Source organism: Lonchura striata, chromosome 4, assembly GCF_046129695.1.
Source record: "Lonchura striata isolate bLonStr1 chromosome 4, bLonStr1.mat, whole genome shotgun sequence".
Taxonomy (NCBI): Eukaryota; Metazoa; Chordata; class Aves; order Passeriformes; family Estrildidae; genus Lonchura; species Lonchura striata.
The window spans coordinates 18,325,805-18,351,194 of NC_134606.1; the positions used below are offsets into that span (position 1 = coordinate 18,325,805).

Here is a 25,390-nt window from a genome sequence, read left to right on the forward strand (position 1 = left end):
AAAACTGGTGGTAGATATTCTTTTGATAGAGGTAGCTGCAGTAACTGTGGGAGTAACTGCAGAATTCTGTAGTTACTCACTTCATTAAGTCTTAATTGTAACACTTGCAAGGTGCAACCCAAGTACCATAATCAGATCCTGAGGTGACAGAGGCACAGATAATTGTTATAAGCCTGCAGTTTTCTCCCCAGATGCTAATGGCACAAAGAAGAGTCAGAAAATGCTGTCAGCAGGAACCAGGAGAATATGGGGATCCAAGGAGACCTCCGGGCTTCAGAGTTTGCAAACAAATAGTAGGCAGATACCATTAACCAGGGTTGCTGATTTAACTTCTGTTTCCTCTGCCTATTTCAAGTTTGCTTTCAGAAGAATCCCAAGTGAAAATACACCATCCTGCCCTCATTGTTTTCCATAGAACTCTGGAAAAAGTTTTTTCCATATTGCAAGACCAAAAAGAAAGAAACAGAAGAGAGAGATTATTCCACATGCAGCTCTCTCTGTCCATGTGCCAGCCCAGGCTCCATCCACATTGACCCTGCCAGCTTTGGGGGGTAAGTACTTTCTTGACCCCTTGGCCTTTCATTCATGGCACTAAAATGAAGAATTAACTGTCAGGGCCCACCTGCAACTGGAGGATGAGTCAGCCCCAAGGGGCTGCTGAGTCAGAAGAACTGAAACAGCCACTGAAGTTGGAAAATGAGTATTCTTGTACAATCCAGTGATAATGTCCAAGCAGGAAATAGAAATGAACTTTGGAATAGAAGTCAACAATTACAAATGAATAAAAATGGGAGGAATGCTACTAGAAGCCCTTCATTCTGGTGATGTCACGGTTCCCAAATGCCCTTCAGAAATGCAAATTGCCTACAATGTAATAAAAAGGGCATTTTCTAGAGTGTGCAGAGCTTGCATAGTTTAATTAAGCATAAACTAGGGTGACTCTTGAAAGGAAAATGATGTGGATTGCATTCTCTGAGTGACCTTGGAAAGGCATTTATAACTCTCTCTACATGGCAATTAAGCAAACTCACACTTCATATGCTATCACTCCTATCCTTTCCTTTATTTAGAAAGACGACATCTTTTATTCTCTCAAATTCCCATATCTCACATTGATTTATCTCTATGCTTAGAAAATATGATTTGTTTCCCTCAAGGTAACTAAACATTTGTCTACAGCCTCACAATGTCTAGTTTTCTAATCTATACTTCAATATTACTTATATTAAACTTCTGGCACCTGCTTTCCTTGTTTTCCACCAAATTCTACCTAGTCTACTTCACTGACAGGGCAAAACTGGAATAAGGAGATGCCTATAGAAATTTCTCATCCAATCTTTCCAAGACCAACCTAGCGGCCTTCTCTGATGGAGTGACTGTGTCAATGGACAAAGGAAGAACTACAGATGCCCTCTATCTGGACTTCTGTAAAGACTTTGATATAGTTCCCCACTACATCCTTCTCTCTAAATTGGAGGGAAATGGATTTCATGAGTAGACTGTTTGGTGGATGAGGAATTGGTTGTGTGATCACATCCAGAGGATTGTGGACAATGGGTCAATGTCTGGATGGAGATCAGTGAAAAGTGGTGTCCCTCAGGAGTCTATATTGGGACAAGTACAGTTTAATATCTTCATTAATGACATAGGCAAAGCAATTGAATGCACCCTCTGCAAATTTGCCAACAACACCAAGCTGAGTGGTGCTGTTGACACAACCGAAGGACAGGATGCTATGCAGAGGGACCTGGATGAGCTCAAGATGCAGGCTAAAGAAAATCCCATGATGTTCACCACCAAGTGCAAGGTGCTGTACCTGGGTCAAGGCAACCCCCAGAATCAATACAGGCTGAGGGATAAAGGGATTGAGACCAGCCCAACAGAGAACGACTTGGGGTCATTGGAGGTTGAAAAGCTGGACGCAAGCCAATAGTGTGTGCTTGAAGCCTAGAAAGCAAACTACATCCTGGGCTGCACCAAAGTAATGTGGCCAGCAGGCTGAGCGAGGTGATTCTCCACCTCCACTCTGCTCCAGTGAGACCCTACAGCTGTGTGGTTCCCAGCACGGGAAGGACATTGACCTATGGGAGCAAATCCAAAGGAGGGCTACAAAAATGGTCAGAGGGCTGGAGCATGTCTCCTATGGAGACAATGAGAGAATTGGTGTTGCTCAGCCTGGAGAAGGTTCTGGGGAAGGCTCATTGTGTCCTTTCAGTACTTAAAGGAAGCCTATAAAAGTGATGGGGAAGTTTTTGGTAGGGCCTGTAGCAACAGGGCAAGGGGTAATGGTCTTAAACTAAAAGCATAAATTCAGAGTAGGTAGAAAAAATTTTTTAAGATAAGGGTGGTGTAACACTGGAACAGGTTGCCCAGAGATGTGATGTGTTGCCACAGGCCCCCAGCTGAGTAATAATTAGCATTGACCCCATGATTGCAGAAGGGTGATCAATTGCTTTATTATATCATCCTATACTATATTATACTCTACTTATTAAGAAACTCAGTCACCCTTGCAGCCAGTCTCATACAGCTTTGCACTAATTGGTCAATCAATCCAATTGGACACCATCCAGTATCCAATTAAGAAATCACACTTTGGTAAACAAATCTCTATAACACATTCCACATGTACACAACAACTGATGCAGCAAGTGGAGATAAGAATTCTCATTCTTTTCTCTGATCTTCGCACAGCCTTCCCCAGGAAAATGCCTGGGAAATTCTGTGCTTGCTCTCTGTGGTCAGAGAGCTGCTGCCCCAGTGATGGATGCCCCAGTCTTGGAAGCATTCAAGGTCAGGTTGGACAGGGCTTTGAGCAATTTGATGTAGTTGAAGATGTCCCTGCTAATGATGGGCACATTGGACTCCTCATCACACAATTCTGGGGCAAGAATAGCAATGGCTTATGGGGTAATGTACTGTGGGATAGATTAGGTTTTTGTGGTTGCTATTTGAACTGCTTTCACAGTATCAGTCTCTTATTTTGTGGGGGATCTATCATCATGTGGCCAGCTGGTTTTGTCAATTCTGAAGGTCAGTTTTAAAGTCCATTAGATAATCAAGCCTGCAGTTTCTCATAAAGGAGGCTGACTATATGGGGAATGCAAGATTTGTCAAGTGCCTGGCTTGCTAGGAAGTAAAAAAAGAAACCCAACCAGTGTTAACAGCTCAGCTCCATTGCTACTGAGACAGGGAGTGAAAAAGAAATCTCAGTAATTCCTGGCTGTGAGCAGTGTTGCCAAGAGTAGTGGTAGCAGCTCATCTCTGTGGGCCAAGAGAGAGCGGGACCGAGGGGATGAATGGGACTCTTACAGCTGTTCTTGCACATCTGCCTTTAGCTTGACCTTTCAAAAACATCCTGCTCTGTCTTCCCCTAGAAATTTGCAGAGGAGTGACCATCCTGCATTGTTCTTTAGGAATGCTTTTCTCTTGGTATCGTGCCATGACTTTCAAGGAGTAATAGATACTTTCCAAGGAATATTTGACCAATATGGTAATAGGTGGAAAAAATACGTTCACCTAGCAAGGGCAAAGAAAGCAGGGGAAAGTAGATAGGGAAACAGTGCTGATTTGCAACTGATGTTTGAGCTATGATGGATTTCAGTGAACCACACCACAAGGGCTGCTGACTCATAAAAAGGTGGAATACCCAAAAGGAAAGCAATGATCCCAGCAATTGCATCCCATTATGGTATGTCAGACATGTCTTTGATTACACAAGCCTATAATTAGTTACACAGAGTTGTGCTATTTCTGAAGAACTAAGAGGAAACAAAAGAATTACCCCGTCTTAGTGACTAGCAAGATCAACAGACAACACTGCAGGATTTCTTTAAATAAGGTGTATTCATGGCTGATGGATTTACTTTTTTTTTTTTATTTCAGAGTAAATGTCAATGATTCAGTAAAATTTAACAAATCTTAAGATTTTGTTTTGCTCAGTGCAAAGATCTGAAAGTCTTGGAAGTAATTTTAGGGCTTGGTTCCTATTTACTCAGCATGTAAGAAATCCACTTAAATCTCCTAAGTATTTTTTTAAAATTATTTTTAAAATCAATATCTCTTTACTTTGTGGTAAGAACAGCTCATGAACGAAACTCGCAGCAATAGCTGCGTTACTTACTTGCTAACACTAGATGGGGTGTAAGGAAAGAGTGAAGGGGAAAATCAGGGAACAGCAAAACCTTGGAAATCCGAACTATCTCAAGCACAGAAGAAAAATTTAACTAATCTGAGCATGGCTTTCTCCACCTTGTCAAAAGCCAAACCTGATCATAAGGGACCCATTTGCATACCCTGACCATTCCTCTGACAGTGGATATTTCAACATGTCACACACCACTATTAGTCACATTGACTACATTTTATTCATATATTGAAAGAGTACATACACATGTCAGTAGCATAGATTGCATCAGCTCCTCTTTACTAAAAAAAGCTCAATGTATATACAACTTTAAAATGCTCCTGCTGTAGCTAGTGCATATTAAATCAATGCTTATATAAACTAGTGATCTTTACATAGATTTATGTATTTTATAATACATTAAAAATTATCAGTGGCATGTTCTGTTATCCTTTTTCACTGTCCCAATGGTGTAACATTTCAATGAATTATGGATATGCATATTTTATTTATTATTCAAAACAATTTCTAGTACAGAATATAGGCAATGAAGACAAACCCATGGTTGCATTTGGAAAGGCAGAAGGGATTTTCAATTATTAGCAATGTCTGTTTTTATGCCTGTATCCTGCAGCTTTTTCTTGGGAGCAGGAAGAGCAGAACAAGGCTCTTTTTGAGGTCTTGCTTTTTTTAATCCTGTGGAAAGTACCATAACATTTTCTTAATTCAACTGGTGCTTTTTGTCCTCTCTCTTAGCTGCTTTGACCTCCTTTTCATGAACTCAGCAGAACAGGCAGGCCAGTGTCTGGCTCCAGGCTCTTCCTGAGGCTGGGAGGGATGCTGAGCTGGGTTTTCTGACCAGCCAACACAGCTACTCAACAGAAGCGGCAGCCTGCCTGCAGAATTAATTTCCCTCACTCTCTTCTTCTGGTCCCATGTGAATGAGCTAGACTTCTGTGGATCACTTTATCCTCTTTATTAAGCCTGTCTCTGCAGATACTGTTTTAATTTAATCCAACTTGATAGCCACGTCTCAACATCCCCTTGGCTCTTGAAATAGCACAATCTCCTGTGCTGTTTCAAGTATTTTTCAATACACAAGCCTTTTTCCAGCATCCTCTTGCTTCCCTTCAAGGATCCTATTTCTCTAAACTAGCTTTTCACTCTGACTGATGCCCCTTCCTGAGTGACTAGAACTCACAGTTGAGCCCTAAAAGAAAGTGCTGGTGCACTGAGAAATGCCACCCTCATCAGGATATCTAACTCTAGTGAAACTTGCATGCTTGACAGAAAAGCAATACAAAATGCTTTCCCACAACACAGGCTAAATAAAAATACTCAGCCATACTCACTTTAAAAACTAAACTGGTAACAGAGTAAGAAGTTGCATTCACTGGCAGACAAGAATATCATTGTTTTGTCAGATTTGTTAGCTTAATCCTAGGAGAGGCATTGCTAAACCCTATTGCAGAGTGTTGGTTTGCATCTGCTGGTCATGATGGAACACTGGGACTGACACTGCATTGGGATTTGGAGGGCAGCACTCAGAGGGTGGGATGGGCCAGGTTGCCAGTGTAGTTAAAAACAAAACCAGGCTGAACAAAAAAAAAACCCTAACACATAATTGAAAATCAGAGTGAGTTATTTCTCTGACAGGCCAGTAATAACTTCATTTCATAGCAGAGAGGCAAAAGCTGGGGAAGCCTGTGACATGCCAGGTCACTGTAGGTTATGACTCCTCATGGGAGTTCTTATACATAATCCTCTTCTGCAGCAGACTTCACACCCTGGATATTGGGAAGCCTATGAGAACATCTCTGTGATCATAGGCCATGTTTCACATGTCCAGGGGAAAAATGTCAAACTCACTCTGCAAAAGGATGGTGAGATATGCATGCCTAAGTATGATGGAATAAAGTACAGTTTCCTTTGCTCCTCCTGCTTTATGCAAAACCTCCCTATTATCCAAGGCAGCAGTGCCACAGCAAGACATGATAAAACAACCTAGTAAACTAAGTGTTATGGAAACTTAAAGAAATACCTTGTGTAAGTGAACAAACAAGAGCTCTGATGCACAATTTTGTTGGGTAAGGGGGCCAAAGACCCTTTCCTGGAAAACAGTCCCTTGCTGTTGTCTTGAGAGAGGCTCGGTGTGCTAGGATTGCCCTGAGTCATCAGGATCACTGAATGGCTTGGTCTGTAACAACCCAAAACACCAATGAAGCACAGTGTGTCCACATACTCCTCTTTAATTTTCAATGGATTGGCAACCTGGCAACAGCCTGGACTCACCCAGTGGAAATCCTTCTTGGAGGCAGGATTAGCTCTGGTCTGAAACAGCTGCAACAGCTTGGTTTCAGATGACTTGGTGATACTGAAGTCACAGTTAGACTTTAGCCAGAAGGAGGATTTCCAAAATACAACTTGGATGTCCCAAACCTGAATTTATTGCTAATGAGCTGTGCTGTGGGGGGAAATGCTAGACAATAAATCACCTCACTGAGTACAGAGGAGCTACAATATGAAGTGCATCAATGTTGATATATGTTCAGGCAAAGCTTAAGCCCTGTCTTCTGGAATGAGAGTTCACAACATAAGAACATGTTAAACATCCAGAATCTACTAGAAATCATCAGGAAAAATATGAATTAGGGCAAAATGGAATGCATTTTTGGAATACCTATTAAAACAGAGGGTGTGTGCGACTTGTAGTTGATTTGTTCATGGCATCATGCAGACCTCTGGTAATTTCTGTCTGTATTAACTTGTTAAGACCTCACAGTCCTGAAGAGACACAGCTTCCTAGCTATCCATTTACTGTGGGCTGGGCTACTTGTTATGCACAATTTATTGCTGAAAAAAGTGAATAAGGGTAGAAAAATGGCAATAGGTTTTGACTCTCCCTTCAGTCTGGAGTGAATTATAAAGATGTCTTGGATTTACTGTGAACCAGAAAGAAAGATTTTGAAGAGAGAACTCAGTGTATTCTGGAATATTCCTATTTGCTTTTACAATTCATCAGCAACCATGAAGAACTGGCTCTAATATTAAAACTTACACTACTAAAATGTTACTTTAGGAGTCAAGATAATTTTTATGCTTTGTATGGCTCAATCTTCATTTTCTTTTTGAGATGTTCAACTCAAGGGAGTTTTCTGGATTGAATTTAGATCATTCTCTTAGATGTCAACATTAATTCTAATGCACTGAACTCCTCTTTGAATGACTGCAGATTGTGAAGTGTCTTTGAAAAAGGATAAAATGGACATGTCATGCAGTAACCAAGTAAATGCAGTCCCTGATTAATATGCAAGTTTGAAAAGTTCAGAAAATGTCATCATCCTCCATAGGTGCACCCTGTTTTTTGAAAGGTCTCTTTTTGTTTTGTTTGTGTATAAATATCATTCTACACAGATTTCACTCTAGCAGCTTTTCATAAACTCAAGTCAATGATGATATGTTCAAATATCTGAGTGTTTCCTTTAAAACTAGAGGCAAAGAAAAAATCTCTTCGATCTGTTGATACAGCTGTGAAAGACCGTGGTGCTTGCACGTAGATTTCTTTAAATAATCTGAATATCTTCTTTTCACCATCCCACTGGTAAATCTGGGAGAAGGTATAGTCACTTCCCAAGGCTAGGTAATAATTGTTCTTGAAGGAGAAAGGCTGCAGTGTCATGGCTCCTCGGGATGGAAGAGCCTGTATCTCCACAAACTGTTTGCTATTCCATTTCATAACTCTGGAGTCACCAATGAATCTCGTGAGTGTGATGTAAAGGTCATCTTGCATCCTGAAACTCTTCACAGCCAAGACATCTTCCATGTTGGGGATTTCACTGTGTGGGACAAACTTTTTGGAGGCTTTGTTCCACTGGAGTATAATGGGCACCTGGGAACGGCTAGAGAGGATTAAATATGATTTCCCGTCTATATCGAGAAACTCAGCATCAGTGTCCCTGAACCACTCGTGAAGAGACTGATATGAATAAAATCCTTTGTTGTTCCACTTATACACTGTTGACAAACCTGCTTTAGAGCTATCTGCTATGACAAAAAACATTTCACTGTCTATCTCAAAAAGCTCTATATCATTTGGCTTGGAAATGCGAGATACTTCAATATCCTGGAATTTGACAAACTTTGTCCAGCTTTCATCAAACTTGTAAATGTGTGAGCCACCAAAGAGCTGTGCCACCACCACAAAGACTTGGTCACCAACAAGAACGGCTTTACATCCCACTATAGACTGACCTATTGCCCAAAGAAAGAAAACAAAACAACACATATATTAGCACAGCTCAAACCATGCTTTACATTACAGACATTAGTAAATCACCCCTCCCCTTTTTTTAAACCTGCATCATCTCATAATTTTGTCTTCTGCTACATGCCATCAAAACATCTTTTCAAGCTTTTTGCTTCCCAGTAACTGGAGAGATGACTTGTCCTGCCCTGCAATGTATGCAAGTATGATGCACCATAAAATGCTGATTCCTTTTTATGCAAAATACTTTTTATTTCTCTGTTTGTTCAAACACATGGTCCTAGTATCCGAAACAATTTTTAAGCTAAATTTTATTATTGAAAAATGACAAGAGTTTTTATCTTGCCATTCATCAGATATTTGAAATTCTCTTATTCTTGTAATGTCTATCTTTCCATCTGAACTGGAAGAATGAAATATAGTTTATTTTTCTTGCTTCAGAAGGTTTAGAGTCAGCTTTTTGCTACTGTACATAGAAATATTGATGTATCTTGTGCATATATCACCTGAAAGCAGGATGAAAAAATAAATCTTACTCTGTAGTTTGCGTTAGGTAGTATTGAGATTTTGTTAAACTAGAAATATTTAGGAATATTGCAGTTGCCAGGTAGATCAGATCAGGTTATGGTCTGTCTTGAGAATGTCAAGCTACACTAAACAATAACCACATGAAAAAAGTAATGGCGAGACTATTACAATAGGTGTTGTTGGAAGCAGAGAGGAATACACAGAGGAATTCCTCTGTGAAGCACACGGTTTAAGTAGAACTATAGCTGAACAAGTTCCCCAACTCATCCTTGGTCAGTCACTACAGGAGATTTACCCTGGCTCCTCTGCTTGTCCCCTACCTGTGGCTTTCAGAGCTGGCCTGGGATGATCTGCCACCCTCGCAGTGTAGGAGAGCTGGGAGTACCTTCACCTCAAGTACAGCAAAGTATCTGCAGCACAAGCATGAATGCTCGAGCTCATCATCCAGGCTCCTTCTGATCTAACTTAGTCAAAATACAAACTCTAGAAGAGCTTTCACCTGTCTCCTTCTGCAGAGGACAGCAATGCTTTTCTCTTCATGTTCACTGTAAAGGCAACCTTGACAGCTAGCTCAGCTCCATAACCCCATGTTGTAAAAAGAGCTAAATTTAGATATCCAAATGCCAAGCATATGGTAAGTAGTGAAATCTCTGTGGAGCTGGCTCCAGAGCTCTACAAAACACTCTTCAGGCTCTGCAGGAGGCTCTTTATGTGCCTGTGTTCCCTGGCAAAAATCTCAGGTTCATGTACATTTCAGGTCCAGAGCTCAAGCTCAGACCTTCCAGGAGCAAACTCTGGGTGTGGAGCTAGGACACATTCCCTTGCAGAAATATCTCCGGATCAAATCATTCAGAGGAAGGTGAAATACACCTAGAAGTGTGTTTCTAGTGTTTGCTATCTTTGCAAATGAGTCAAACTCTCATTTTCATTTCCAGGGTTTTTCTAGGGCTCAGCTAGCTCTCTCTGGGCTGTTGACTTCTCAGTTTACATCCCTGGTATATATTTTACCCTAATCTACCAAAATACAATGAAGCCTAAAAAAGCAACATTTTTCATTTCTTAAATTTCCTGGCAGAGGGGTAGCTTCTTGTAAGATTTTGTTAGAGACACACACAGCTGATTTAAGGAGGTAAGTGCTTGCTGCCTTTGTAGTATTCCACACCAGAGGAGGACACAGCATACTTACTCTATGTCTCCCAATATATAAGGTAAAATATAATCGATCACACCCAACAAGGACAGGAGGGAAAGATGCTCCTTTGATAATTTAGCTCCTGAGTATTCAAAACCTCTGGCTTGGAGTATCTGGGAAATCAGGCAGCAGATAACAGCTTTGAAGACTGTCTCTGCTGTCATGGTGTGACTGAGCACCACAAATATTGGTTAGGGACAGAATGGTTGTTAGAAAATCAGCATTAGAACATCACCTGGCATCCACACAGGCTTTCTGTTTGATCAGTAATCTGGCCAAGATGTTAACTGAGCATATTTGTAAATTGAAAGTAAATGCTGAAGCTTTACAGCACATCTCTTCATGTAAAAATTACAGCCTAATTTTCAGCTGTCTTCCTGGTCAGCTCACCCTACAAGCATCCTGCAGTCCTGTTTCCTCCTACATGCAATAGATTCTTTTTATATTTTGTTTTGCAGGCATTTTGCCAAGGTCAAGTGCTCCTTCAACTTCTGCTTTAGCTTGCTGTGTGACTGAGGCAGTGAATGCTGAGGTGGGCCATGGTGTGACACTCATGGCAAGTATTTGTGGCTTCAGAAAAATGTACAAGATTGGACAAAAAAAGCCTAGTTTGTGTGCCATGGTAAGATTAAATGTGCATGGAGTCACTCATGTCCAAACATCACTTACTCCAATCAGCCAAATTCAGCGGAGATTTAGGACAAAACCCAATAGTTGATCCCATCTACAAATCTTATCCAGTTCATTGGTGACTGGAATCCCCGTGTTCATATACCTGTGATATTGTCGTAACTCCTGAAATTCATTTCAATGTGATCCCACTCCAGCACCATGCAGTTCTCCATGCTGGGCTGTGCAATAGCTACAAACACATCATTCTTTGAGTTGAACGTATCCACTGAAACAGACTGGTAGGGCAAAATCTGGTGGACAACAAAATCTAGAAACATACATTTATGACAGTTAGGATGCATCTTTGCTGGAAACACAGAGTAAGTGGTCATGATTAGAATGATGTACACTGAAAAATGAGTGAAATACTCTGGATTTTGTATAACACTATCATGGAAGTATCAGTAGTCATGCTAGGCACGCACCAACAGGGAAAGTGTCTCTTGCTTTAGGTATCATGAACTGTCCTCTGAAAATGTATTTGCAAGAAGATCAAATATGTAAACAATGAAATAATTCAGATTTTCCAGCCAGGCTGGCTACTATAAATGAAATAGAGAAGTCTCTTTCCCCATGGCTGGAAGTTGCTTTCCTGTCAAGTGAAATGGCCTTGCTAGAATCACATTCAAGCTGAGAGACAGCAACTACCAGCTGAAGTCCAATAACTTCTTAAGTCATGCAAATTTAATCACCAGCAATTTGTGTTATGCTAAACCAGGCAGAAAGTGAAATGATATCTGAAGTTTGCCTGGGGATAACCCCATTTTGCCTAGACCATAGACAAAATGGTGTAATCAAAAACTCAGTTAACATAATGTTTTATGGGGCATTATAATGTAGTTTAGGCATAAAATACAACCAACCTGAAAATTACTATCCAATGGGAAACTTATACTAGACAATGAGACTTAGAAATTGGAGCAACCTGTAAGGATTAGGAGTGTAACTCCAGAATTAAAGACCTTTTTTTTTTCTCAAAAATTAAGTGCCTTTGTAGGCTTAAATTGAAAATTCACCCTGGGGTATGTCAGCAGTCACTACAGAGCCAGTCTGGGGCAAAGTGGGGAGACTTGGGTCTGAATCTGACATTTGACCAGACAGCTGTGCAAGATCTCTATTATCAAGAAAATAAAAATGGTGTAGCAGAGCTGACAAAGCACTCAGATCTAAAATGTGGTTGGAGATTTGCATTGAAGTAAGGTATGGATATGCATACATAGAAAAGGAAAGGCATCTCTCCTGTGATGGCATTTCTGTGCAGAACCACGCACTGCTCTTTTTTAAGCTCCATTTGCTACATGCTTTCACCATGCACTCCTGTGTTGGAAGGGCCTGAGCATCCAGGGATTTTGGTGAAATAGTAATTAAGTCCTCACTCAAGTCCTTTATTTTGGTGCATTATGAAATAATTGCTTCTGAATGAAGAACCCTCTGTTTCTGCATGCTTGAAAGCCTTGCCCTTGAGGAGTTACACTTGTGGAGAATAAAGATAGATGACTACCATTAAACAAACAGAGCAGATTCCACAGCTGTGAAAGAAATGACAGTCTTCATTCTTTGAGGGACTATTATAAATAGAGCTTGGGCTTGGTTCATAAATGCTGGTAGGCAAACAAGAAACTTATCTTCATTCTCAGTGGGAAAGTAAAAGTGCTGGGGAAAGCTGACACTGAACTATGCAAAAAGTAAAAGCAACTGACCAGTTATAAAAGGATAGAGCAAGAGCAGATACAGTCACACAAAATAAAAAATTTTTTTTTAAATCTTGAGGGAAAAAAAAACCTCAGAAAACTAATCCTGAAAAGATATCTCTTGAAATCTGAACAGTTGTGAAACACTTTGGGGTAATCTGTGAATTGAAACAAACCAGTCTGTATGTGAAAATGGGTAGAGAAATTATTTGTAATCAGTAAAAAGCAATAAATGTTGGGTTTAGCACCAGCTGGGAATACCAGACTCTACTATAGAAGAGGGCTACACAGTGAAAGTTACTGCCACATCAGGCTTGCAAAAATGTAGGCCTTTGGGGCTTGATTTAGTTCTACATATCTTGCTGTAATGCTGGAAAGGGCTAATACATTAAATACAGGACTGGGGGAGGAGCCCTTTCCCAATACCTTTCTTTTTTAAGCTGCATCCCCTGGATGGGAGAGGGCAGAGGACACTCCCACACTTTCCCCCTGTGCTGCTGGCTGCATGAGCTGTCCTTCTCTCCCTCCCACCCAATACACAGTTTTGCTCTCCCTGTCTCAATACACGTGGTTTTCATGCTGTTTTCTGCTGGCTGGGAGTGGGCATGTCCCTCTGTCCTCCAGTCACTTATTCCACCTCTGCTCCCTCTCCTCTGTGGTTGAACTGGCATCATGGTGTCACAGGTGAGGGGCCCAACAATTTTAATGGGATGATTTTCCTTCTGGCAGCCCTTGCTTGGGCTCATCCCAGCACTGATGCCAGCACAGGAGAGCAGGAGAGCAAAGGGAACATTGGAGGACACTAAGGAAATGTAAGTGATGGTCTGTTTGGGCAGCTGCTCCAAAACTGTATCCTGTGATTCAGTCCCACTCTCCTCACATCCCTTCTTCCCTGCAGTGGATACTTCTGCTCCAGGTGAGGCTACTAGGGACCTGGGTGTGCCAGCAGGGAGTGTTAACCATCCTTTCCCTTCTCCCACCACAGAACATCTCCAGCACAGAGCAAGAATGGAGCAGTACCTATTAATATGCAAACTACCTCCCTTCCAGACAGCAGGGAAAGAGAAGACCACCTCCAGAAGACAATCTCAGCTAGGTAAAGAAAGGAGAAAACAAGCTTCCAAAGCTCAGTGAGATGATCCCTGCCTGCAGATCTGGGCAAAGCACATCCCAGGCATGCACATAGCTTGTTTCCAGTGGCTGTGGGAGCCCGAGGCCTGTTTTCCAGTCTCCTGAAAGTGAGTTACATGTTCCCCTCTGGTGCTCACAGCCACAGGACAGCCCCCTCACACACTGTTGAGGAAGACAAGAAATGAAGTGAAATGATACAAGCACTGAGAAATGGAAAAGACAGATGCTATCACAAAAAGAGTTAAAATGCAGGTCACCAATACTGTCAATCACTTTCTCTGTGAAGAAGCAATAGAACCATTTTGTTCTTTGCCTTTTTATTTTAAATTTGGCAGCACCTCTTTCCATGTCTCCTGTTACCATTGTAGCAGTCCAGTCGATGCAATGAGCTGACTGGTCCAACAAGACACATTTTACCAAGCAAGCTGCTTTGTTACTACATCCTGCATCCAGTCACGCTCGACACAGAGCACTGGAGACCAGAAATGATACAAAGTCTGATCCCAGCTGGCAAAGGGGGGAAATACTATACTAAAGACTAATATGAATGAAGGAGGTTTGCAGAGCCCTTCCCACCACTGACTGGGAAAGGAGAATACACCTACATTATGTATTTCTAAGCCTGTAACTAATCAATCCTCAAGGAAGGAATATGGGCATATTTACACTCCCTTTGGATCTGGGGGAGGCAATAGCAGAGAAGGAGAAAACAGCAGGGGCCTGACACCACAGATCACCAAGGTCATACAGAACAGAGTCTGACAGCTACATGCTGTGCTGTGGGAGCTTCTCTGAGAGCATTTGAGCAAATATTCAGCTGGGAAATCCTTGCCTCATGGAACACCTTCAGTTCCCAAAAACTCTGCAGCATTTGAAATTAATTTATGCTTTGTGTAATTTCACTTACAGCAGACAAAGGGACCATGTTAAGGGTTAATTTTGCCTGGAGCAACTTTACAGTGTCTAGGTACAAAGAAGTGACAGAGGCCTGGTAGGTCGGATAGGTTTGAGGACCAGGTAAAGCTTTGTGCACTGTTCATGCTACACAATTGCTTAAACCAGATTGCAATGAAATAAAGCCTGCATTTACTTTGCATTGCTGTGTCTTGGTGATTCAGCAGGCTTAGGAATGTAACTTTGGTGCTGTTCTAAACTTCATTGCTCTCCTGTGTTTGACATCCTTTTATGCAGCAGGTTATTGCACTTTACCTCTGCTGCTTTTCTGACATAATTTTGAATTCTGAGTTCATTCTCTTTTCCTTTCACATATTGCCATCAAAGCACCTTTCATACCTTTTCCTGAAATTTCATTTTACATTACTAGTAATCACCTTTTCTCTTGTCTTTTAATAATAATGACTGACTTGATGACAGATGAGAACTTGCACACCTTTGATATACTGTCTAGAAAAAAGGCAGAGCGCTGACATCCTATTCAAAAAAGATGAAAAACAATACCCACAGCTGATATTTTCAGTTATATGATGTGACTACACTTAAAGATAGGTAACTGCAGCAGTTTGGGCATAAAATATAAGCATAACCACATGCAAATTTCCCTTCACTCCCTTCAGCATGCTTTACATTACCTTAAAAAATAAAAGATCAAGATCATAGGCAAAATAGTAGTCAGAATATTATTGGACTTTTCAACTTAATGGAGCTCCATGAAGAACTTCTGGCACTACTGCAACCATCTTTGATGCTAATAAATCATTATTTATAAAATAAAGATAACAGCTATCACCACATTTTTTAACTTATTTTCATTGCTTCCTGTGAAATACAGAGATTTTGGGAAGCTCATCTGCCATAACTATATGGCTTTATTCCAGATAATAGAAAGCATTCTGTGATGAAAATTAAGCCACAAATTGAGTCATAATCAAGTCTTTTGGAATATGAATAGGCAGAGCTCTTCTCCCATTATCACTTAATCCAAGTAAAAACTCAGCACATACTTTGGCTTCTAAATGTAATTTTTCTCATTTTGCACTTGTTCTAGTACTTGGAAGTGCTTTGTATGTAACCCTTTCCTCCCCCCACGTCATGCTCATAGAAGCAAAAGGGTATAATCTAAACTTCTGATATTTAACCATTTGTAGTGTGCTTAGAAATATACATTCTGAATACCTGTAGTGGTGCATTCATAATCAAAACTTGTCACATCATTTAACTTCTTATCCTGATATTCTGCTGGACCAATACACAGGACATCAGAAACAGTGGAATTTGTCATCTTTAACCACAAAAACAACCACTTGGCTTTGCAGTCACACTCAAATTTATTTCCCCTTAAATCTCTAAAAAAACACACAGAAATAAACATATTTGAAAAGGTTGATAGCAATATGAGTACTATAGAACTGTCATCACCTTGACATGCTGAATTTCAAAATATCTGAGTATCCTTGAATTGTTCTGAATTGAAAACAGGGAAGTTTCTTAAGTTTTATCTGGACTCCTTTATCATGAGTTCTCTTTCACTGAGTTTTTGGAAAACTGTTGCATTCTATGGTGATATATAATCACAGTAATGGAGCACTATGATTCATGTGTAAAGTTACTTTTTGGTAAGCTTTAATAGGATGAGGACTGTAATGTAATACATCCTGACATTCAGGTTGTCTGGTGCAGGCCTCCTTTGCACCATTTACCATTGACACAGATAATTCCCATTCCTTCACTAAACTGTTCCAGTACCACTGGTTGACAGAGCAGCCTTGCAGATGTAAAATACAGATGTAAGACTTGTGTTCTTTGAGTTGCTGTTGATGTAGAGTCAATTTAACTTCTTCCTGCTAATGTATGTTCAATTTGATTCTTTAGCAATTTTGGTGGCTTATGATTTTACTTTGCTTGTTTGGAAGAGCCAGGCCAAAAATAGGGGAATCCTAGTTACACAAGGAAATACTGACAGAATGTCAGCAATGTGCTACAACTGCACAGAAACAAGGAAAAGAAGTTGTTGGTGTTTTTTTTTTTTATTTTTTTTTAACTAATCCCTTGTACTAAAATAATCTCAGGGAATATGCAACAATAATAGGGAAACATGTTCAGAGAAACTGTAGTTTTAAAATTCATTGTCTTCCTTTCTCTAAAACACAATTTACATGAGACATCAGAAAGAAGTACAACCACATAAGCTATGTACAGCATCATGAGAAGCAACAGTGATTTAAGAAATAGCAGTTGCTTTAGAAGAGTCTATCAAGCAAACAATTACATAATGAAAAACAGCTAGAATAAAAAAACACACTTTTTTTTTCTGTGTAGATACCAGATACAGCACTACACACCCAGAACTTAAAACTGAGAGCAAGAGTGACAGAAGCAGCAGAAAGATTCTCATTACTTACAGTTCAATTAAAGAATCTAAATCGCTGAAGACATCCCTTGGCAAAGCTTTGAGATGGTTATTTGCCAACGAACTAGAAAAGAAAGTCGAGCTTAGTATTATTGCTTTCTCTTACCTTGCAATTCTTACCAAGTCTGAGCTCACTTACAGCTTAATTATCCGGTACTGTCCAGCCACTGGCACTGTTAGAAGTTACCAGGAACAGGCATTAATTATTCTCATTCAAGAATGGAAATTGCTTGAAGTTCAGATGAAAGTAAAATATTTAAAGCTTTTTTTTTTTTTTGCCCATGTGCAAATGTAACCCACAGAGCAATCACTGAGCACACTAGAAAGAAGCAGGAATGTTAATCATGAGTAGGCAGTGTGGTGGTGGTACCAGCACGGCACTGGGGGTGCCAGGGGCATCCCAGACCCAGCTGTGCCTGCACATAGGCAGCCCAACATGTGGCAGTGCTGCCCAGCCAAGAATTGCTCTAAGGCTGGTTCTTAATTTATGGAAGGCATGTTGTTGACAGCAGGAGGAAGCTGACACAGAGGGAAGAGAAGTTTCTGTGTGGCAGGAAAACCAGTGGTCTTCCAGGAGAGTTTTGTTCAAGTAGAAATTACTCTATCAAGTGTTAAATAACTTACAGGTGAGTCAGGTCACGAAGGCCACGAAATGCATTTCTTGAAATGGTTTCAATTTTGTTTCCTTCAATAAATCTAGGCCAAAAAAGAAAGTATTTTAAAATACTTTAAGTAACATTATTATTAGCATCACCATGGTTTAAGCTATGGTTGCCAGATGCAGCATATTTTTGAGCAGCTTCTTCAGACTTAAAGGGGGGAAGTCTCAGTGGAGCTGAGACTTCGTGCTCATGTTCCCTTTTCCCCTTTCCTTGGGCAGGCTGCAAGGAACAATGCAAGTACCTGTCATCACAAGGGATGGCACATGACACAAATGTCCAGTAGAAATGGAACAAAGTGAACAAGGCAAAAAAGAATTATTCCTCTCTTAGTAATCCTCTCAGGATGTGTTGTGTGAGGCAAGAGACCTGCATAGGCGAGCCTCCTGAGTCAGACTTTAGAAGCTAAAGTCCTACCTTCCCCTCTCACAAATCAGCATTTTCAAACCAGCAGGCAGCAGAGAGGTGCCAGGGCTGCCCAGGCTGCAGACCTGCTCTGATGGGGAGCTCCTGGAGCTGCACACACACACAGTGCCACCTCCGTGCCCACACAGCCCTGACTTCAACTGCACGATTGACATCTGCACTGAGGGCAAGACCACTGCCTTGGTTCAGGTCCGGCTGCCACAGCTCAGCTCTGTCCAGCTGGGACATCTCCTCTGCAGGGTGCCCGCTGCACACAAGCCACGGCCCCGTGCACTGGGGGAATAATGACAGGCACGTATTGATTCCAGCAGCAGGCTGCTCCTCCTGACTGAACGTCAGCATTTAAAGAAAGAGCTGATATTTGAGCATCTTGACCCCTGAACACTTGAGGACACATCCCTAAATACACCATGATCCCTGCAAAGTGATTGTAGCCAGGTGGCCATCAAGATATTGCATGCTACAGCTATACCTGGATGAAGACAACTGTATGCTGACTTTATGAAAGGCTCATGAGATAAAAGTGCCTCCCTTATTCCTTGGCAGCTCTGTTTGCCCTCCAGAAAAGTTAGAAGCAAAATGCTATGATACAAGGCATCTTCTCAAGAAAGTGATAATGGGAATGCAGGATATGACAAGTGCTCTTGGTTCTGCAGTTTAGGTGTAGGAAATGTCCTTCCTGAAGTGCCCGGGACCCTGACTGCAGGCAAAGGGGGCAGATGAGGAAGTGCTGTGTCTGTGTGGGAGATGTCGGAGGCAGGTCAGCCCTTTCAGGGCTGTGCAGAGCCACAAATTCAATCCACAAGGGCAGAGAGCCGACCTGCCTCCTGACACTGGCTGCTGGCATCCCTACAGAGCACCAGCTCCATGCAAATAAACAAGGCTCCACTGCTACAAGCTGGGACTCAGGAATTTGCCAGATTCTTGACTTACCAAGCCTGGCCTCCAAGAGGTGCTACTCTGGGAATTCCAGTCTGCTCACCAGCAAAGCTCCCATCTTTATCAGACGTGTCTTACCCAGACTCGGCACACAAGCCAGTGTAGAGTCAATTTAAGGGTGCACTGAATGCCATTATAAGTGCTTCAAGTGCAGCAGGACACAGCTGGAGATGTATTATCTGCCTATAGGCATCAGCTGTGGGTGCTCCCCAGCTGCTCTTCGGCCAGAGACTTTGGCTTTGTACACACAGACACTTGTCATTCCTGTTTGTCAGTGAAGTTTCCTTCTTGTCTACAAAGTCTGATCCCCGGTAACTAACAGACATGAGTTATGGAAGCTCCACTGGTTTTACTGGCTGCATGGCCAAAGAAACAAATCACAGAGAAAGGCCACTCACAGCCAGCTCCTAAAAGGTGGAGAGGGGATTTGCTGGGAAGAGAAAAAGCTCTACGGAATTAGCAGAAAAGGCAACCACAACCATTAACTGAGACCACTTGTTCAGCTGCTAAAAAATTTGAAACGGTAAGGCTTTACTGGTCGTCATCCTGCTCTCTGGTGGTCAGGGACAGAGATTTGCTCTTTGACCAGCTGGGAAGGGCAGGGTGTTTCACTCAGACAGGAATCTGGTTTCAGTGACCAGTACAACTACCACGGTGTATGCTCTGCTGCTGGCACAAGCCCATCAGCACATGAAAGCAGGCTGCTAATGGTACAACATAAAATGTTTTTCTTCCTTTTTACAAACTACTGCAAATAATTTTTTCCCTGTAGACACAAGGAAAAGAGAATGCTTAGATAACTTGCTATCTCTGAAAAATACAGATGTAGCTGAATCATGGATTTTAGCATATACCATTTACCATTAGCTGCAAATTCCATTGTTGGCTACTCCACACGTACCAGACTATTAACCCTGAATATACCCCATCATAATATCTATTTGCCTTCAAGATTTTAGCAAGAGTCAGTTTTATGATCATTGGTCTTTCTGTAAAAAGGACAAATGTTTTCCACAGCTACATTTCAGCTTGGAAAGGTGGGTGGAATGAGGATTTTTTTCGGGTGATATTCATAGTTTCAAACACATCAGCTTATACTGAGAAACACAGAGAAATGCCATCCTTTGGAGTGTGAAGGGAGGAAGCCTTGTACCAGGGCTAATACTTTTTTTTTTTAAAAAAAAAGGTTGAACTAAAAATAAAAAAAATAAGGACCAGAAAAAGAAAGGAATGTAAAAATCAACTAAGTGAATGATATAAACAAAAGGAGAGTTAAATAATTTTAAATAATAATATAAATAATTACAATAATTTATATTATATGAAATGTATGTTTGTATTTTTATGTATTTATAATTAATTAGATAAAGATAAATTATATGGACATTAAATAGGGTATCGGAAAAAAGGCAAAGTAGGAGACAAAAGCTGGGAGAAGAGAAGCAGAATCAGCATTGTTCAGGGCAGTACACCAATATTCCTCAATTCCTGCTCAGGCTGCCCATAGGTCAGAACGGGCTGCTCCACATCTTGCCTGAGATTCAAGTTACCTTAACAGGGGTTCCACTGTTCTGGAAAGCCCAGGCAAGCTCCTGCTAAGCAATGCCTTTTTGGTGTGCTGTAATTGCACAGAGATACCTTGTGTTCAAGGCATCTTTTAAAAATGCACTGTAACATCTGAAAAATCGTCAGCCACCATAAAGAATATGTGCACAGAAGTGGAACATAAATCCTTCAGCTCCCCTGCTCTTGGGAATAACAGTAAAAACCAAGATTCTGCAGCAGGAGAGTCTTGGCAACTTATCAAAACATCTTTATTTATAAAGGACATAAAATACCAAACTTACAGGTATTCTAGATGGAAGAGACCAGCAAAGGCATCATCTCGTATAACAGTGAAGGAGTTGGAGTTCAGCAAGCTGAAAATGGAGAACAGGCATTAGGAAAGCACATTAAAACTTGACACACTGGATTATGCCTGTTGTGTTTATGGCCCATGACCAAACTAATCTTACCGACTTGAGCTCATATCACCCCACCAATGCAGCACACATAAAATACTGTGGAATGGTCTATTGAAAAAAAAAAAAAAGTAAAGGCATTACAGGATGGTAGTTAATGTCCACTACTCCCCAGGGAAAATGTGCCATTGACCTTGGCTAAATATAACCTGGTCCTCAACTCAATGGTCCACTGAGCAGAACAAGCCATCATTAGATGGCAGGTCTGCTGAGTGTGGCCCCATCCACTCACCACCCCTCCAGCCCCACTGACAACTTTTAAGAGTCCACCTGAGCACCAATCCTAAGCTCCCAAGCACCAGCTCTCATTTATGCACTCACAGTGGGCCAATGCTCACTCATTCCACACTGCCAGGGGATGCTCCAAGCCTGACCTGCAGACAGGGTACAGCCTGCAGCATGGGAGGACAGCAGCCAGTTTGCCTGCTGGAAACACAGACATATCCAAACTACCGAGACAGAGAATCCTGCTGTCTTTATAACAAAGCTCTGTGTCCACAGGCGGCGAGGAAGAGCCGCAGTGCTGCCTCCTCCAGGCACTGCCTTGCCCTGCTGCTGTGTGAACTTCAGGGACATGGAGCTGCATGTCAGAGCCGCACCAGAGAGGCTGTCACCTGAGCCAGCACAAGACAGCCAGGGTGAAGGAGGTTATGGAGGCTTTGCCAGCAAACTTCATTCCTTGCTGTATTAAAGCACAACACTGGACAATCTCCAAACGTTGATGTTCGTTCAAAGGCAGAGAGGGCAATCTCCTTTCAAGAAAACAGCAACATTTCTAATTTGGTCTAAAATATTAACGCTACTCAAAAGAAATAATTTTTGGAAAATATCGGAATTTCCCCAATAAATGAATATGTCTGCGCTAATTGCTTTATTAGAGCAACTGATTAGTCTTCCTTTTGTATGGTTTTAGGCATTTTACTAAAATTAATTTAGAAGACTAATGAATATGAAATGCAAACTTTCCCTGTGATCCCTGGATATTATGCTAATACTAGACAAATGCTCCTTAAATTATCCCAAAGAAATCTGACAAAGATGAAGACCACCATCAAAAATAAATCCTTGCATTACTATTTTACCATGATTACTGCCACAGAAGACATTGTCCTGAGGTGCTCATTTGCTCAATTATGCATGTAGCTCTTTGTTATTTAATTGTTATTTTTTCTCATGCTTTAAGGAAAAAGTTACAAATTACACTAAACAGAATTTGTGAGTGTCCAAGGTGGTGGTGGTGGTGACCACCTCTTGCTCCCACATCTGACTTACCACGTAAAGTGACATGAGCAACTTCTGCCTTCCTCAACAACCCACCTCTGCCCCACCACCCTACACACCCCAACATCTACAGAAAATCTACTGCAGCTAAAGAAAAGGGACAATCTTTATCTGCTCTTCCTCCCTCTTCCTAGTACCACCGTCCAAACCAAGTCAGATTCCCCCCAGCTCTAATTTTCCACCCACAGCTTCTCACCCATGTATTTCTCCCTTTCCTTCCCAGCTGGCATAGGTCACTGTTTGCCACCATTTATTGGTGGGCAAGGTCCTCGTGCCCTCTGCTGGGGGCTTGGTGCTGACCCCTAACTCACAGAAACTTGGTTTTGGGACAGTTTCACACTAAAGGAGGTGAAGGCTTCCATCGCTTGCTTTGCCGACTACCCCCAGCATTTTGCATGGAGTGCTGTTCCTCCCAGTGGGAAGACAGGCCTTTGTGTCAAAGGAGATGGGGTGCCCAAGGAGAGGAGCCTCACCATCAGCTACCAGACACCTTCAGAGAATACCTCTTGCTAAGACTCGTTTTAACATCTAGTTATGTGGCAAACACTCAGCCTGGGTTTCTGGCAGGTTTTGGATCTTTTTGCTGAATTTTCCTTTGCAGTGTGTCTTTGCCTGGAGGGGCCAGTCAGTCCTGATGGGGTGGAGGTGTGGAGGGCCTGCTTGGTATCAGGCGTTCCGGACAGGCTGCGCTGCGCTAGACAGGATGCAGGCTGGTGCTCAGCCTGGCTGCAGACTGCCAGAGAAGTGAGCATCCAGGCTCCCCAGGGGGGGTGTGCTGCAGTCTCTCTGTCTTCCCTGCTGCCTCCCAGGACAGCTAAATTAAGCAAGTTGCTCAAGCTCCTGGAGCAGGAGGCACACACCTAACTGCAAGGTGGGCACGACCAAGCAGCTTGCCTGGGGCCAGGAAGGAGGGATGGCTGCTAAGTGCTGGGAGCTAGAGCACTGTCTCCTGGGACAGAGGAGCGCTGGGCCAGAAAGTGTCTGAGGGGCCACCCTGCAAGTGGCACATTGAAGGACGGAGTCATGCTGCAGACAACAGCAGCACTTCACACACAGAGGATTTCCTCTTAAGTGTGTCCTGGCAGCCTCTGCTCACCCCACTGTGCCCACTATGTCACAAAGCCAGTGCAAGGCTCCTGGGCACAAAGTGAGCAGCAGTGAAAGCCACCACCACAGAACTCTGGGGGACAAAACTCAGCCCTAAACTTACTAAAGCTGACGTTAAAAAAAAAAAAAAAAAAGAAAAAAAAAAGAAACGTAGGGCATCATAAAACATTTCCTCCGCCTTTAGTAACTAAATACACATTTTACGAAGTAGTTTCTAAGCAGAAAATGCATCCCTGAGCAGAAATGTTATGAAACAGCAGCTACACCGGGGGACTGTGCAGGCTGTCTTCTCCTGTTTTCTCCCTTTCTACAAGAGAAAGGGAACTCTATTTAGGAGAAGCTGAGGGGCTCTATGCTTAAAGGCGTTCCGCTCAGGAGGAAGGGCTGAAGTGCTACTTGACCGTGCTCCTTCCCAGTGCCATACTTACAGCAGCTGCAGGGAGGGCAGGTGGGAAAACATCCTGTCCTTGACTTCGGAGAAGGTCCCGTTCACCAGGCTCCTGGAAAAAGAGATGCCCCCCGTCAGCGGGACCGCCCCGCGTCCGTTCGCCACCCGGCGCCGTCCCGGCGCGCAGCCCCGCACTCACAGGGAGCCCAGGCCGGCGGGCAGGCTGCGCGGCGCCGCCGCCGCCCCCACGCAGAGCGCCGAGTCCCGCCAGCAGCTGCAGGGCGGCCCGCAGCGCGGCGGGCGGCGCGGGGCGGCGGGCGGCGGCAGCGCCAGCAGGGCGGCGGCGGCGCAGAGCGCGGGCAGCAGCCGCAGCGCCGCCATCCCGGCCCCGCGCCCGCCGGCCGCGCCCGCCGCCCCGCGCCCTGACATCAGCGCGGCGCCGCCTCCGCTGCGGCGCCGGGACGCGCAGGGGGGGTCCCGCGGGCGGGGCGAGGCGAGGCGAGGCGGGGCGGGGGCGCCTCGCCCTCCGCGTCCCCGCGGGACCAGAGCCAACAGCCCCGCGGGCGGCCGAGGGCGCGGGTGGCCCCCGCTGGTAGCTCCAGAGTGATGCTACCCCAGAAAATCGGGGGGAGCACTGAGGTGCTGGAGCGTGTCCAGAGAAGGACAACGAGGCTGGTGAAGGGTTTGGAGCACAAGTCCTACGAGGAGCGGCTGAGGGAGCTGAGGGTGTTTAGCCCGGAGAAACAGAGAGTCGGGGGAGGATTTAATGCTCTTTACAATTAACGGAAAGGAGATTGCAGTGGGATGGATGTAGTCTCTTCCCCCGGGTAATATGTGATAGGATAAGAGGAAACCAGAGGAGGTTTAGATTGGTATTAGGCAAAGTTTCTTCACTGAAAGGGTTTTCAGGCATTGTAAGAGGCTGTCTGGGGAAGTGGTAGAATCACCATCCCTGGATGTATTCAGGAAATCACAGAATCATGGAATGCTCTAGGCTGGAAAAGATCTTAAACATCTTCTATTGCCAAAACCTCTACCATGGACAGCTTTCACTAGACTAGGCTTCTCAGAGGCCTAGCCAACCTGACCGTAGACACTTCCAGGGATGGGGCACCCAGAACTTCTCTGGGCAACCTATTGTGTAGGTGTGTCCTTAAACCATGCTTGAGGACATGGTTTAGTGGTGGACCTGGCAGTACTGGTGATTGGACTTGATGATCTTTGAAGTCTTGTCTAACCTTAATGATTCTATAGTTCTAAGACCAGCTTGAGGGATGTCTAGATCATGAAAGAAGCAAATAGATGATGACACCACACTGTCCCAGTTGCTTTCCAGTAGTATGTGTGTGTTAAGTATGCATTAATTGAATCATATTGTATCTGAAACTTGAAAGGTTTCAAAATTGCATGTAAAACCACATTTGTTGCACCCTGATTTGAGTGAGATGCGTCATTCACATCAATAAAAGAATTATTCTTGTAACTTTGTGTTACAAGTTACTTGTCTTGCAACATCAAAGAATTACTTTTTGTAACTCTTGTAACCTTCACTAGCCTTTGTATCCAAGCCTCTCTTGTTGATTTGCCTGGGCCAGTTC

General features: G+C 42.9%; 1 protein-coding gene across 1 annotated transcript; it reads right to left on the minus strand.

Annotated features, from left to right (window-relative positions):
- Positions 1-4,348: 4,348 nt before the first annotated feature.
- LGI2 (leucine rich repeat LGI family member 2) lies at positions 4,349-24,173 on the minus strand. The gene is made up of 8 exons (XM_021554313.3): positions 23,992-24,173; positions 23,833-23,904; positions 20,843-20,914; positions 17,596-17,667; positions 16,964-17,035; positions 15,738-15,907; positions 10,886-11,050; positions 4,349-8,377 (listed from the first exon to the last, which is right to left on the minus strand). Exons 1-8 carry the CDS (start codon positions 24,171-24,173, stop codon positions 7,560-7,562), a joined length of 1,623 nt encoding a protein of 540 aa, XP_021409988.3. The 3' UTR covers positions 4,349-7,559.
- Positions 24,174-25,390: the final 1,217 nt, after the last annotated feature.

Excerpts from the sequence above, each read along its gene's own strand:
- LGI2 (XM_021554313.3), bottom strand. The coding sequence starts at position 24,173 with ATGGCGGCGCTGCGGCTGCTGCCCGCGCTCTGCGCCGCCGCCGCCCTG. Across the intron at positions 15,908-16,963 it reads TTAGATTCTTTAATTGAACT|AGATTTAAGGGGAAATAAAT; the intron begins GTAAGTAATGAG and ends GTGTTTTTTTAG. Across the intron at positions 11,051-15,737 it reads TTATGAATGCACCACTACAG|ATTTTGTTGTCCACCAGATT; the intron begins GTATTCAGAATG and ends GTATGTTTCTAG.